Raw genomic sequence first — 16,063 nt, 5'->3', positions numbered from 1 at the left:
TATGTCAACTATATGACCAAAAAGAAAAAGAAATGTTGCTTTTTGATTGAGGATATGGAAACAGTGATGAGATAAAGGGACATGAACTCAGCAGAATAATGGCAGAAAAGCAGGTATGGATAAAGTACATTTTTTTGCTTTTATGATTATGTACACAGACTTATATCGCTTTATGATTATGTATATAGACTTTTTTGCTTTATGAATATGTATATAGTTTATATATAATAAACTAGGCTATATTGATAAGTTTTTTAAAAAATCTGAAGGAAGGCAATAGCAAATAATTTATATTGTTGCCAAGAAAATTATGTGGACAAGAAATTAAATGGAAGTCACCAGGAGTAAAGCCTGACTTGGGGACTTTATCTTATAAAATCAATTCATGACTGTGTACACAGCTGCCAAAAATCCCTGAATGGTTTACCATATGTATGACTGATTCACAGACTTATGTATAACTTCCTCTCTATGCTGTGATGCTACTTACAGGAATGATTGGAATATCCTTGCAAATGAATGATATTAAGAACATGTTTACTTCCAGGGAGGCAAAGGTTCCCATTTTATTGCACTCCTACTCCTAGAGATCAGTTCTAGCTCAAATCAAATGGGCTCTGATACTCAAGCTACCACCACTACTAGCAAGTTTGCTTCTCCCTTTCAACTCTATGGTTGATAGGGAGAACCAGGGTTGAACCAGGTATTCATGATTCGAAAACGATTTTCATGGCAAAATTGAACCAAACGATCGCCTGCATAATTCTCCTCCCCAAGTCCAAGCTGCCAGTGATACCTGTTTCCACTCAGCTGCCAACTTTTGTACTGAAATCACCCAGTATGTAAATGATGCCTTTTTTGGGCACTTGTTTCAGAATTTTTCCAATGCTGGCATAGAAACCCTCTATTTCAAGCTCTGTTGCATCAGTCATTGGGGTGTAGACTTGGACAACTGTGATTCTGACGGGCTTGGCACAGATTTGGATGTTCATAATGTGATCATTAACTTCGAGAAGTTTTCCACTGCTTGGGCAAGTTTCTTGCTTGCGATAAATGCCACTTCATTCATTTTCCTAGTGTCATGTCCCGTGTAATAGATAGTGAATTCCTCAGACTGGAAATAGCCATTGTCTATCCAGTGCAGCTCACTGATGCCAAGGAGGTCAATTTTCAAACTGGTCATCTCCTGTTTGATGATATCCAGTTTACCCTGGCTCATTCCTCAAACATTCCACTTTGCTATTCGATGTGTCTTCATGCAGTGCAGACCCTTGCTTTCACCAATGGCTGCATCAGCAGCTGGGATTTCTACTGGATTTGCCCTAGGTGCATCATTAATGCCTTGACTACTCACTGCAGGTCCTTGCTCTTCCCCAGTAGCTTGTTGGGTACCTTCTCACCTGGGGGTCCTACCATTGGGCACCATATCTGATTCATTTGAGAACTGCCCTCATCCCTCATGCTATCAAGATTCTCAAGATCATACAACGACGTCTGGCACCGACCATCAAAATGGAATTACCAGATGTTCAAGCTGGCTTCACAAGGGGTCGTGGCACTCATAACCATATTGCAAATCTAAGCTGGATCATGCAAAAATATCAAAATTATCAAAAGAACGTCTATATCTGCTTTGCTGACTACAATTAAGCCTTCAATTTTGTCATTCATGACAAGCTGTTAAGAGCCTTAGAAGACCTATGGGTGCCAACATATCTGGTCAAGTTGGTGCAGTCAGTGTACACAAATCAGGAAGCCACTGTCCTAACACCATATGGAAATACTGTTTGGTTCAAGAATGAGAAAGGAGTATGGCAAGGTTGCATTCTTTCATGTCTCTTATTCAACCTATATGCCAGAGTGAATATGAGGAAGCTGGAACTTGAAGAATCAATAGCTGGAGTAAAGACTGGAGGAAGGAACATCAATAATCTTTGATATGCTGACGACACCACTCTCCTCTCAGAAACCAAAGAAGGCCTGAAATATCTGATCAAAAGGATTAAAGAAGAAAGCAAGAAATTTGGCTTCTTCCTGAACATCAAAAAGACCAAGCTCATGACCACTGCGAGGAATGGAAATGTCAAAATAACTATTGATGGCGAAGAGATCGAATGCATGCAAGAATTCACTTTCCTAGGATTGCAGATTGATCAAAGCAGTGAATGCAGTCCAGAAATAAAGCATCAAATTGCACTGGGTTACTCAGTAATGATAAGCATGAAGGCGAGTATGGAAAAGCAAGAACATCAGCCTGGCAACTAAATGAAGATTTTTCCACCCTATTGTGTTTTCCATAGCTACCTATGGCTACAAACCTTGGACCATGAAAAAACTAGACAAGAAGAAAATCGACTTATTTGAGCTGTGGTGTTGGAGAAGGCTCCTGCGCATTTCCTGGTCAGCAAAAGTGACAGACAAGCAAGTACTGGAGCGTATAAAACTAGACATATCACTGGAGGGCAAAATCACAGAATTCTGCCTTACTTATTTCGGCCATGTCATGCGATCAAACTCACTGGAAAAGGCAGTTATGCTCAGAATGGTCAGCAGTAAAAGGAAAAGAGGCCGCCAAAAAACACGGTGACTAGACACCATCAAAGCTGACACCAGCCAGAGCATAAAACAGCTAAAAGATGCTGTACAAGATTGGAAAATGTGGAGAGAGCTGGTCCATAGAATCACCGAGAATTGGACATGATTGAACAGATAGTATCATCATCACCATCATCAATTCTATGAACTACTATTGTGGCAATGGATCCTCAAAATCAGCAACTGTCTCCCTGTTTGCCAGCATCACTGTTCACAAGGCTACAGTCAAGTTGTATGGAGAAACTAAAAAGTAAACAAGCTTTTGTGCAGAGAAAGTTTGTAGCTCGTTTCTTTCCCACCCTATTGTTTCTTCTACAAATCCTTCCTACAAGGGAGAATGATACCTAGCCATCCCACCCACACTCATCTCCATGGTTACCTGAGAAAAAGGCTGTTGTGTACTCCGGCACTACCTAAAGCAAGTAGAGTTAAAACATGAGACACTCCTTCTCCTCTACTATAGAACAAAGACTCAACATTCTTGTATCTCATGCCAAAGTATAAAAGGGAAGAGGTGTGTAGGAGGAGAAATATATTATTTAATTAACAGGTTAAATATAATGTTTTGTGTACACATGAAGAAATGTTTATCTATACTTCTGTGCTTTATTCCTTCCTGCAGGCCAGGGATACTTTATAGAGCTTAAAAGCAATGTCCATGCTAGGATCTAATCATGTTCCTTTTATTCAAGTTAATTCCAACCATATTCAATTAACTCTGTATCAACACAGTGTACCAAAAGCAATGAGCCAAGTCATATGCCATGAAAAGAGGCAGAAACAATCCCAGAGTTATAATCCAGCCACATTGGAAGAAATAAGCTTCCTGTCCCAACTTCTGTGATCAAGGTAGAGCCAAACTGTTAAGCAAAAGCAAGCCGTCCAAACTCCTCAAAAGCAATTGTAACTTTGATATTTAAATATCTAGATGAAAAATAAATCGAGATAACTAGTTCTGTCAGATAGAAGTTCCTCGAGTTCTATCAGACATCTAGTCCTATAATTTGGAATCTAAGGCATAACGCTTCTGAAGAGCACCAATTAGGAAGAATATATCCTAAAATCAAAGATGGAACAAAAATGGATTCCTACATTGTGAATTCCTGAAAAGTCCACACCAATCTGAGTTGCTAACACTGGACTGAATGGACCAGTGATAAGGCTCAGCAATACCCATTACTCAGAAGCACTTTTTTAAAAATTGGCAAATGTATCTCATCTGTGTTGTTTTTCCCCCCAAGAATGGCAAAAAAACAAAAACAAAAACTCACCAACATGTAACCAAACAATGAAGACAAAGTGACTGCATTGCCAGACATTATATAAGAGCACAGTCATATAATCAGCTGCAGATGTTATGGGATCCATTATTAGCTTTTCAATTTTAAATGGTCAACAGACAGCATCAGTCTGCTTTGCCACTGGGCCAACATTTGTTAAATCAATAAATACTTTTTTTTCATGATTATATGAAATGGTTGAAATATAAGAAATTAGATAAATAAATTCTTTAAAATCACATGTGATGTTATCTTTCTTCTCTAATTGGAAAAGGTTAATCTATTATAACAATGGTAAAAAATACTTCATCATGTTGAAGGACTATTATAACTGATTTGTGGAAGTTGCTTGAATTCACAGCATCTGCAAACATTACTTGGTCAGTGGAAATTAGTCATTATGTCATTTTGTATGTATATTTCCAATGTTAGTCTAGCAGTGCTCAGTTTCACCATGGGGACAGATCTGTATAACATATTTAATGTGATTACTGAATTAACTCAGTTTCTGAGTCTGTGCAATATATTCAGTCACAAATAACCTAATGCTTTGCACAACATGCTATGACATACATAGACAACTAATCAAGGTTAAAACCTAACCAAGGCTTGTCTTTTACTGATCTAGTTAAAATCTTAGGGTAACTCAGCATATATCTTTCTCAATCAATTTCTTGATTATTCTTGATCTAATCTGAGATCTTTTCAAAAGTTAGACTTAGTCACTTAAATAAACCTCAAACTGTGGGTTGCAATACAGCAATCATTCTTGCAGCCTGACCACCTTTCTCAGTATGTGTGGGAACAGTGAGAATGTGAATTGAATTCTTTCTTCTTCTTCTTGCTCTAGCATATGCCCACCCCTTTAACTTCCATTCTACTGCAGTGGTAGAGCAGTAATTAAAATCTCTAAGAAGAAACCCCTTATCACAATTATATTTTCTTAAATTGACTCTTGCTCTGGTTCCTGTTGATGCTGATATGGACAAAGAATTTCTTTTCATGTGCTTAAAACATGGGTCTAACTATGACATTATCACAACTTGGTGACTACCAGTTCTCCTTCAACTTTCCCCATTTCTCCTGTAATGTTTATGGATATACAGAGTACTGCTTTTTGAAATGAGCAATGTGAGTCTGCTAAAATTTTGTTAAGCATCATATTGCCAGCAGACAGTGACAAGGAAGATTCTCCTAGTATATATAGTTAGTACTTAAATTGGATGTGAAAGATAACTATGGGACAAAAGGATCTGCAGGATTGAGGCAGTTGATATTTGTCCCCCCTTGACCTCCCCCACAGATACCTCTGCCTTGAGAATGACAGCTAAAACTAAATATACTAAAGTGATGTAACAGATGTGTTCTGCTAGATTATATATCCTATGAAAAAGCCAAATGTGAAAGTATGCTTATAAACATATTCATTTGCAAGATTTTCCTCATTTATAAGTTACCCAAAGACTGCTAAAGCACTGCTTAATTTATATAAAGTCAGTGTACTACACTAATTAAATCTTGCTCTTGTTCTGTTATATCAGACATATCAAACCCACAGTAACTAAACTTTAAAAAGTTAAAAAATGTAGTGTCAAGGAACTTCTAACTTTATACAATGTTTATTGTTTCTAGGAGTACGTAGAATGCTCACTTTGCTACTACAGCACAATTCTCCATAATTAGGCATGGGTATATCTTCTATAGGTATATTGTGCTTGTATGGTATTTGTATTGTGTTACATGCCCATTCCAGTCCTTTATGTCAGCTGTTCCCATAATGCATAAGCGCTATTACTTTACCAGTACATCTTCTGGGATCCTCAAATTGCTCTGGGCATTACACATGCAAATTGCTAAATACTTATGGCCTCTACCCAATAAATTACATCAACACTATGGCATAGCTAGGCAGACTCAGCTGAGTTAAAACTAAGGGGAAGCAGGCATTGTAGTACACTGTCTGTCCATTTATTATTTCATGATTTCTACAAGTAGCTTAGAAGGCTGGAAGGAAACCAGGCTTATACAGTACTTAATAAATTGACGTCAATAGATTACAGCAACCCTCTCCCCTGTGCAAGCTCTTCTGCCCCAGAGCCAGTCAAATAATCAACTAATCTCCACCTGTGAAATGCTAGCCAAAAGGGAGAATTAAGGCTAGAGGATAATTTCCTCAGAAGGGAGGATTTATCAAAATAACCCTAGTTAGCTACTGAGATGTTAATTACATTTACATGGCTTTGTTTTACAACTCAAAAGCACTCTTCTTCCTTTGATGCTTAAAAGATATCTAAAAGTTTCTGATTTACATGTACATGAATGTGTATGTATGTGTGTGTGTGTGTAAATGTACTAAGGTACACAGTGTGAATAAACCCTGTATAGCATTGCTCCTGTAAACACAAAAAGCCTATTTAGGATTATTTGTAACAAGCATCTTCATCTACCATATATATCCTGCAAAGAAACTTTGTGCCAGCACTCTTTTGTATATAAAGAAAAAAAGTCCTGAGCAAGGAGATCCATTTTTTTTTTTAAAGGGCAGAAATTAGTTTTACATAGGACAAACATTTTTAAAAATTAGTGATGTTGCCCAAGAACATCTACCTGGATTATAGTAGTTAGTATAGTAGTCCCAATTATAGTAGTATAGTAGTCCCAATAGTTTCTACCCATCCAATTTAGTCTGGCAGAGAGAGCATGCTGCAAGTCCCGTCAGCCAACGAATGTGGGCTATGGGGACCAGGAGACATGCCTTCTCTGCTGTGGCCCCTGCCCTCTGGAACATCCTCCATTCAGAGACCAGGATGTCCCTGATAGCCTGTTAGAAGGCCTGGTTATGTGTCTGGGCCTGGGCCCCCAAATGTGTTAAGGACCCCGTTTCTTGGCTACGCTGATAATTATGGGATATTTCTTCTCAGCTGCCATACATATTTATTTTATGCTGTGTTGTACTTGTTTTAATTGTTTTTATGATTGTTCATCACCCAGAGTCACTTGGTTGAGATGGGCAGCTACAGAAATTAAAATAAATAAATAAATAAATAAATTTATACAATGTCAAAGGAGTCCTATAGTAGCCAGCACTGGCACAGGGGCTTCCTGAGCCAATTTTTGGCTACAGTCTTGAAACACAGTCAATAAAATGTAAACTAAAACATAGTTGAAAATTAATATGCATAGGACTAATAGCTAGTGTGGATGGCATGTAGAATTTAATTAGTAGCAAAGAAGTTAAAACAGACACATTCCTATTTTATGATTGTTCATCGCCCAGAGTCACTTGGTTGAGTTGGGCAGCTACAGAAATTAAAATAAATAAAGTAAAAGACAAAGTAAAAACTACCATTGTGTACCTTCAATGTAAATTTTCACTGCTGATGTAAAGGATGGCATCAATCAATCTGACCTTCAAAGTGGCTATGGCAACTCATCTCATTGTATTTTTATGGAAAACCTCGGCTCTATGGTGCTATTTATGAAGTGACAGGAAAAGTGGATCCTTTATGGAATGTTTCCTTTCCCTAACACCATTAAAGTGTCTTCAAATATTAATTACATTCAAAATTCAAATGCTGCTATAATGTTTTGGTAGATGAAATGTGTCCACCAACTAAGGGAAAAGCAAAATATCCAGATGAAGTAGTCTGCAGTCCATAAAAGATTGCTATAATAAATCTGCTTATACTTAAGGTGTTTTTATTGTTTCTAAAATGTTTTCATAGAAGTTAACAGCTAACAAAACATCTTATAGTATACCTTTTCTTTAAAAAAATATTAACTTGAAAAAAGAAGGTTAGAAAACAACCTTGCAACATGGGACAGAAAACCTACATAGTATCCTTAAATACTTAATTAAGCTTATTATATTATTAGAGAATTAACACAAATGTGAGACAGTCAACTACTGGCTATGGGTCAGAGGCAACTAAAACTAAACAGATTGTTCACATACATGCACTGAGCGCACATACACAAAATGTGTTGTTTGAACGTGAGGTTTCATATTGTATTTACTCACAAATAATCATTTTTCAGCTTTCAACACTGATATTCAAGGTCACTTCACAAATTTTGTTTGTAAGCAAATGATGATGTTTTAAATATTTTCCTAAAAACTTGAAAGAGTAGATGCAAAAAATGCCTTCTCACAAACACATGTGTTGTACAGGAACATTAACCAGGGTGCTGTGACTCACCGCAACTCTCTGCTGAATATATATCCTCTGGAAAATCAAAGTTTGCTATCACACAATTGACCTAAGAAGGTACCCAATCAAAGCATAATGAAAGTTTTGTTATGCAAGAATTGGGTTCAACTATAGTTAAATGACCAGAGGTACAGAGAGAAAAATCGTAACTATATTATATTCTTAGTATTAAGAAGTACTGCTCTCTCCTCTAATTAAAGATGATCAGACAAACTGGCCCACAGAGATAAACTAAAAGGCAACCAGTAGAATAATGCAAAATAGACATCCACAATCTCTTGAAGTGTAAATGCATTTTAATATAACAAGAGGTTGCAGTCGAAACAGAGGTGGGAGTGGGTGTTTTCTAGCGCTGAATGGACTTGCAGGGAATGTGTGCCTGGGGTGGTTCAACTTCATGATCAACTGTAAACTGATTATTTTGGTTTAACATCTCAAGTTAGAAACAATGGTTTACAAATCGCCCAAATTTAAAGTAAGCTCCAAGGAAATCAATGGAACTTCTTCCCTTCCAGATCAGTACATATGCTGTTACCCCTCCAAGTGCAAGTTACAGAAACAACATCTGTCATCTATCTATCTATCTAAAACACATGTACATTATGTGTATACCAATGTGTCTGCAGTGGACACATGGCCTTTCTTGTTTATTACAGGGGATTTACAAAAGGCATGATCACCTCCCCTATCCTTACTTAGTTACACTGACGTTTACAGCAGAAACCTGTGGCTTTTTATATATAAAGGTTGCAAAACCGCAAACACCATTTGTGCCTTTTTTGTTTTTAAAATGGCAGTGCACAGAAAAGAATTCATGCCCAACCTTTAAATGGCATATGAAGCTTTAGATTTGAGTATCACTTCTTCTGAGCACCCATCCAAGCTGATCTATCTTCTCTCTTTGCAGAGCAAACTGTGGTGGACAAAATGACTTATCAGTTTCAAAATCTGCACTGCTTTCCAAGTTTGCCCTCTAATTCATTCACAGCTAGTGTCATAATGTAGTGTTTAATTATGTTAAGATACTGTTGCAAAGTTTTGCATTTTTATATGTACTTGCCAGGGGTCAATTCTTTATGGAGTTTTAGTGGAATTTGCTTCCAAGCAATTCTACATAAGAATGGGATGATATCCATAAACAGTAGCAGGAGGTAAGAATCCAGCTTCTGCCCAATTTTATGCATCCTTTACAGGGAAGTTCCAGAAATGGACAAGAATTGCTTTCAGGATGGCAGACTGAAGGAGCTTTTTTATCCAGACCTAATGAACTTATCTTAGATAACAAGTCAAGATACCGGAACACCATTCTGTTGCATATACAATTTAAGCCTGGAAACGATATTGAGCAAAAACTGCCGGCTTCCCCAGGAGCTGAGGATGTACGTTTTTCTTCGGAGCCGCCAGGTTTGGCGGGGAAAGAAAACAAAGCAAGGCACAGGAGAACGGAGGAGGCGGGGGGGGGGGGGAGAGCGACAGGGGGAAACGTGGGGGTCCTACCTTATTCGAGGCCATCTCGCTGACGGAGTGCCTGGTCTGCAAGGTTTCCAGCTGGTCCAGGCACCAGTCCAGCTCCTCCAGGGTCTCGCTGGCCAGTTTTTGGTAGGCCTCCTCTGCGAAGAGATAGGGAAAGGAGTACTCAGTTCGCAAGCGTTTCACGGGGCTAACAGCAAGCTCCAGTGGGTCCATCCTGCCGTACCCAGCCATGGGGGGATGCCCAGTGCCCACACATGAGTGCTGCTCCTTCATATTGTTAAGCCCGAGCACTGGGGAGAAAGGCGGGCTCTGCTCTCCGGCGGGAATCACGAAAAAACAAAAGTCGCTCCAGCCTTCCCTTATCAACTCCAGACAACGGCACTTGGCGGGCGGGCGGGCGAGCGCTCTCTGCGGCGCCGCTCAGAGGGGAGCCGCGCGGCTGGTCCTCTCGAGGAGCGCGGCTGGTCCCTCAACTCTTGGAGCGCGCGCGGCTAGCCAGAATCGTGTCACCCTGGCGAGCTGGGACTGCGCTCTCTGCGGACGAGAGACTTTTAGGCGACACGCAGCCAGCCAACCGCTTTCCTCCCTGGGGCTGGAGGCGGCCAAGCAGCCAGCACCTCCTCCCCCTCCTCTCCGTCCTCCTTCGGGAAAGCTTCAAGCCCCAATGAATCAGAGCAGCGGCTGCCGTGTGTGCAGCCACCACGTTTCCTGTTTGCTCAACTTCTCTGTGCGTAGCACAGGCAGCGGCGCAGCTGAACCGCTCGGCGCTGGGGCTGCTGCTCCGAGGGAAGCGCCTCCGTTCCTCCAGCCCGCCCGATTTCCTTCCTTCCCTGCGGAGAAACCTCTTCTTTTCTGCCCTGACAGTCTTAATTAAAACCACCACCACTCGCTCTTCGTCCCTCCACTCCTCGTTATTGTTTCGTGTTTTCTACTGCGAGGGGAGGAGAACAGCGCCGTGGCGCTTCAGCCTTTGAACAGGCGTCGCCGCCAGAGTTTTTGCGGAGAGAGGGCTGCGTGCTCGCAGCTGTAAAGGGGGAGGGGGGAGGGAGAGAGAGAAAACTCGGCGAGGAGTCGGGGACTTGCTCCACTCCGCCGCCTCCCTTTCCTTTCTCCTCCAGGGCGGCGTTAACGCTGGCGCTGCTCTGCAGGATGTGCGGAGAGCTCCGGCTCCGGGCACCACCTGCGCGGAGCTGAACCAAAACCCTGGGAGGCCGTGACGAAGCCCCGGAAGCCCCTCCGCCTTGGGACTGTGCTTCAGCGCCGGGCCTCGGGCTAACGGCGAAGGCCTTCGGCTTCAGCGCGTGGTAGGAAACTTGGCCGCGCTCAGGAGCGCTTTGAAGTTTGTCGAGCCGCTTCTTCATACGGCTTAATGTTTGAGATACAGAACCGTTTCGTTTCCTCTGGGGGCCAGCAGCACTGTCTGCAAGGCGCTCGTGGGAGATGGACCATTCGGAAGAGGACTTCGCTATGGACGCAGATGGGCCACTAAAGGACCCGTTTACAGGACTTTCGGGGTGCGGAAATAGAGCCATAGGGGTGAAATGACGCCAAGCCTGTCTCCCTCCCTGCCTCCCGCTCTCTCTCTACACACACACACACACACACACGTGTCCTCCACAGAGCAGTAAAGGTGCTGCCGGATGTGGGCTACTTTTTGGGCTGTGACATGCGATGCCTGAATAAGCCCTCTCACCAGCAGCATTACATTCCTTGCTCCCCTCTGGTGCTGCTTCTGCCCCTCACTAGGACGTAATCAGGGGATTTTGGCCTTGCTGTCAAAGTCCAGGGACAAAGCAGTATATCTAGACTATAGGGATGGCCTGTGCACAGCAGCTCTGCAGTCTGAGAGCAGTCAGGATTAAGAGATCAAATGTGAAAGCATTGACCAACTGCCTCCATTACTATTCTCCCCATCCCCTAACACTTTCTGCCCTTACCTGAACCAAGCTCTATATGCTGGCTTTTTAAACCTCCAGTGCCCTGCTTTTCATCTGCTACTACAGGTAGCCCTTGCTTAATGATGGTTTGACAATGGTTCAAAGTTTGATGGACTTGGAAAAAGTCCTTTACCACCTGTACTCGCACTTACGACCCTCACAAACTGTTGCACCCCCCGCGGTCACATGATCATGATTTGTGACTTTTACAATGTTTGTTAAGCAGATCACCACAGTTGTTAAGCAAATCACATCATTGTTAAGAGAATTCTGGCAAAAAAAGTCCACTGGAGAAGCTGGATCCATTTAATGACCATGTGATTCGTTTAACAACAGTCATAAAAATGGTCCTGAAATTGGGTCTGATCATATGGTGACTCACTTAACGACCACCCTGCTTAATTACCAATTTTCTGGTCCCTATTGAAGTTAAGTGAGGACTTCCTGTATTATCATTATCATTACTAATGATGTGTCAAGCACATTAAATAAGCAAAGCTTTTTATCATATTTGGATACACTCCAAAGATAAGAGCTTTTAAGTTCTTGTTGACTTCAATAGAGGAGAGGGTTAAGCACATCATTCAATCTCTCTTCCTACCCCTCCTAAATCAGCATGACTGATTTGTGCATGACTGGCTGGACGGTGCCTATAGTCTCTTCTGGCCTCAGCAGAAGGAGAGCTGTGATGGAGAGTTGTATTATTCTCGCATTATGGAGAAAGAACCAAGGTCACCCAACTGCAAAATAATGGGGACTTAGGTCTTTTATCTCTCTGGTTTGCATTCCTGCCTACCATAGCCAGGACAATCCTCCCCACCCCCACACAAATTTACTTCATGTTTTCTTTAGCTTATCATACATGCTGAGCGTTACACTGAGTATTAGCATAATTTCAGTCTATTGTGTCAGTCTAGCCAAATAATCATCAGGAAAGACCTTTTCAAATATTGCAGCATGTTTACTTAAAACGAAATCCCTGAGGGAAGATGTGTGAATGACGTGTTCCTCACATAGTTTATTTTATGAGATGAGAGGAAAAACCTTTTCAATTTTTTTTTCTAAGAGACCTGTTTGATTCTGTCCTCTTGCCGTAAGTCTGTCACTTGAGAAATGAAGGATTGAAATGCAACAGGCAGGGCTGAATCTAAGCCAGGTATTTATTTATTGAATTTATATCCTGCTATAATCTCATGACACCTGGCATGGAAGGTATGGAAAAAAATGAAATGATTAAACAACATAAAGAGGGAATAAAAATAATAATAATTTAAAAAATCCAAACCCCAGATCTGTTTTGCGGAGCCAGAGCTTAGCTCTGGAAAATATCGAATGATTTTTAAAAAATACCTTGGATTGTGTATACTGTATCTTCCTGTCAGCACTGTTCAACCACAATGATCCTCCAGTCATTTGAGGTTCAGAATAGGATTCCTGTATCAGTGAAAGGTGCAGCTTAATAGACATCTGCTGCCCCAACAATATTAAGAAATACTAATTTGGGAGAAGGAAGATGAACACGCCTAAATGTTGGTGAGGTGAGAAGCCAACCAAAAGAGATTGAAAAAAACCTATGTAACGTGAGAACAGAATGATCATGGACAGTACAAGTAGTCCTCCTTTAGCGACTGTCTTGTTTAGCAACCATTCACATTTACAACCATGATGAAAAAGTAACTTTGCAACCAGTCCTCACATTTATGACCTTTAGAGGTCTATAAAGCAAAGGAAAGCTGAAGAAAGATCATAAGCACAGTCACGATTTCACTTAGGAACTGCTTCACTTTATGACCAAGTTGCTGATCCCAATTGTGATTGCTAAACGAGGACCATCTGAGATTATGGGAGCTATCTAATAATAGTGATGAACTTAACTCCGTTTTAAAACTGAAGTTTGAAATATCTGAAAGAGTTGTGGTGTGTGTCAATTCTCCTTCACCCCAACTGCTACACTGGACTGAATGATATAGAAATAAAGTTATGAAGATGAAAGGAAGATCTTAAAAATTTTGCAAATTTTCTTAGATGATATTTAATGCAATTGCCCCCAAATCAGACTACTTTTAAGGAATGTTCAACACTATCCAGATACCATCACATATTAAACCATCTTCACTGGATTTCTCTTCTATTTCAACTAAGTAATTCAGACATAATGACTAAGAGAATTCCTCAGTCCTTTTAAACAATTACTTGTCCATATTATAAATAGATTGCTAAGTGTTGCATTGTGTATGTATGTGTGATAGTGTTTAGACAAAAATATATTAACAATGAACCAGCATGAGTTGCCAAGCTCAGATTGATCCTTTATTATGTCTTAGAATCTTTTCACTACAGCATTAACAAAATTCTACCATTAGAATAAAAAGTGTGTGTGTGTAATGTAATATTTTGAGCTAGTGCTTTCCTAAATATATGAATTGAAAGAGAACCATAATATTTTCAGATTTACCACGATGTAGTAACTACCAATTTCACTCTTAAAATATGAAAAAAGGCTGAAACTGTAACTTCTTTACTCAGAAAAAAGATTTATTTAGTAATTAAGTACAAATTAATTTAAAAAGCATGAATGAGGTATGTGAATTTATTTATCCTTGGAACAGAGACTGCAACAAAATGAGTGAGACTAAGGTAATGACTGAGGTGGTGCAGTGGACTTCATACTCCATACTACAAGAAGGGAATGAATAGTGCTTTATTGTTTCCTATGTAAAAAGCAAGTCAAAAATTTTTATAGAGCTATATTATTATTGTTTTCCACAAATGTTAGTTTTTTCCTTGCAGGGAAATGTTCGCATGGTAAAGTATTTTAAAACATCTCGAACTGCTATCTAAAGAGACATAACTTACTTTACTACCTGTACATATATGTCAGAACTTTTTTTTTTAAATGGACTTGAACAATTCTGTGGGGAAATGCATTTGAAGAACTGAACTTTTGTTAGCATTTTAAAAGTTACAGTTATCATAACTGAGGACAGATACCCAAAATTATGGATTAAGGCAAGATTTACATTTAGTAATAATCAAAAGTATTTTAGCATGTTATAATTTTATACCAACTGTATGAGAATAGAAGGTGCAGTATAAAATGTTATTGATGTTAAAGCAGTTACAGAATCAGTTTAGTGAAATCAGTTTATAAGGCTCATCGTTGGACTTCATTCTGTCTTTCAACAACATTTTGAATTAAGATGGTATGAAATTTTGAGAGTTCCTCAAAAGTAAATTTCACGTTGACATATATAGTGCGTAGGGTTTACATCCTGTTCTAATTCTTTTGTTTACCTTGATGCCTTGGAAGCTTACCTAACTGGTAAATTTGAATTTCTCTATTTTGACACAAATGAAACAAATAAAAGAACTAGTTAAATAATCTAGAATTCCTTTGAATATTTGTCATATACATTTCATTAAGATTAATTTAACTCTGAGGTTATTTATATCTTGAGAGGTCTTTTTTTCCTTCACATTATTTCAAACAAATTTTATAGGGTATAAAATAACTTTCTTTGGCAGATGCACCTCCTGATATTTCAGTGCATAAGTTAGGAAAGATGGATTTAATTTTCTATCCTTTCAGGGTTATCAGTAGGCACTTATTTTAGCTTTTTCAGTGATAGGAATAAGGACATCAGAATTCAGCTCATCTTTGGGCTCAGCTTTATTATTTGAGCAAATTGAAATTCTGGTAAATACTGGAAATTTTCTTTGTTGTTTCAATACTTGCTTTTAATGCCTTAAGATACATATCCAAAATATGATGTAGTAGATGTAATTTGGCTCTTTTATGTAGAAAATTCCATCTATTACTTTTTGCAATAGATAATTTAAAAACAGCTGGTAAGCTAGTTTTGTAAAGTTGTTTTTATAATGTTAGTAGAAAAATCTGAGCTCTACATATAACAAGGTGCTTCTTGGCAGTTTATTAAATTTAAATACTTATTATCTAGATTATTTGACCCTGATGCTGTTGCTCCCCCTGATGTTCCACAGTTGTGAAAGCTTTAAGAGGAATCAACTGAGGCTACTAATTGTGAACTCATATGCAGAGCCTTTTGTAGCCAAAAAAGGTATCAGCAGACTTGACTGATCCACAAATTTAGAAAAATACACAGTCATAATCATTACTCTTCCTATTAATACGTGGTCATATTTTTTCTTTGTCTTAAAGTTCTGATAGAGAATAATAGCTAGAAGTTGGGTTATAAATAAGAAAATCCCTGGTTAACTCTCATATCTACCGTGAACTCACTAAATAGCTATAGGCAGTGCTGTCTCTTTCTCAGCCTAATCCATCTATAGTAATAGTTGTAATAATTGTTATCAGCTCAGATCAATCCACTGCAAGATGAATGCCTATTTACTGAAAGTTATGGACAGTAATCTACTATGCTGGCCCAGTGAGTAAATATATATATTTTTGACTTCCCAATCTATTGCTGAGAGACAAAGTTGGCCCAAAGATACCCAGCCAGCTTCCATATCTATGGGAAGATTAGAACCTGAGTCTCTCTGCTTCTAGTCCAGCAGCACCTTAACCGCTACACCATGCTGGCCG

The 16,063-nt window shown here is 39.5% G+C and overlaps 1 protein-coding gene across 7 annotated transcripts in view; it reads right to left on the bottom strand.

Annotated features, from left to right (window-relative positions):
• Positions 1-16,063, bottom strand: part of PDE4D (phosphodiesterase 4D) — a 679,443-nt gene that overhangs the window by 61,822 nt on the left and 601,558 nt on the right. For all 7 annotated transcript variants that reach the window (XM_088152876.1, XM_088152875.1, XM_088152878.1 and 4 more), the window contains one exon: positions 9,584-9,696. In XM_088152876.1, coding sequence (XP_088009002.1) covers positions 9,584-9,696 — 113 coding nt within the window. The remainder of the gene's footprint in view (positions 1-9,583; positions 9,697-16,063) is intronic.

Source organism: Python bivittatus, unplaced genomic scaffold (genome assembly GCF_059951505.1).
Source record: "Python bivittatus isolate LINGU-HERP-01145 unplaced genomic scaffold, Pbiv_v1 ctg000570_np1212, whole genome shotgun sequence".
Classification (NCBI taxonomy): Eukaryota; Metazoa; Chordata; class Lepidosauria; order Squamata; family Pythonidae; genus Python; species Python bivittatus.
The sequence above is the reverse complement of the archived record's forward strand: the minus strand, read 5'-3'. Positions and strand labels throughout refer to the sequence as shown.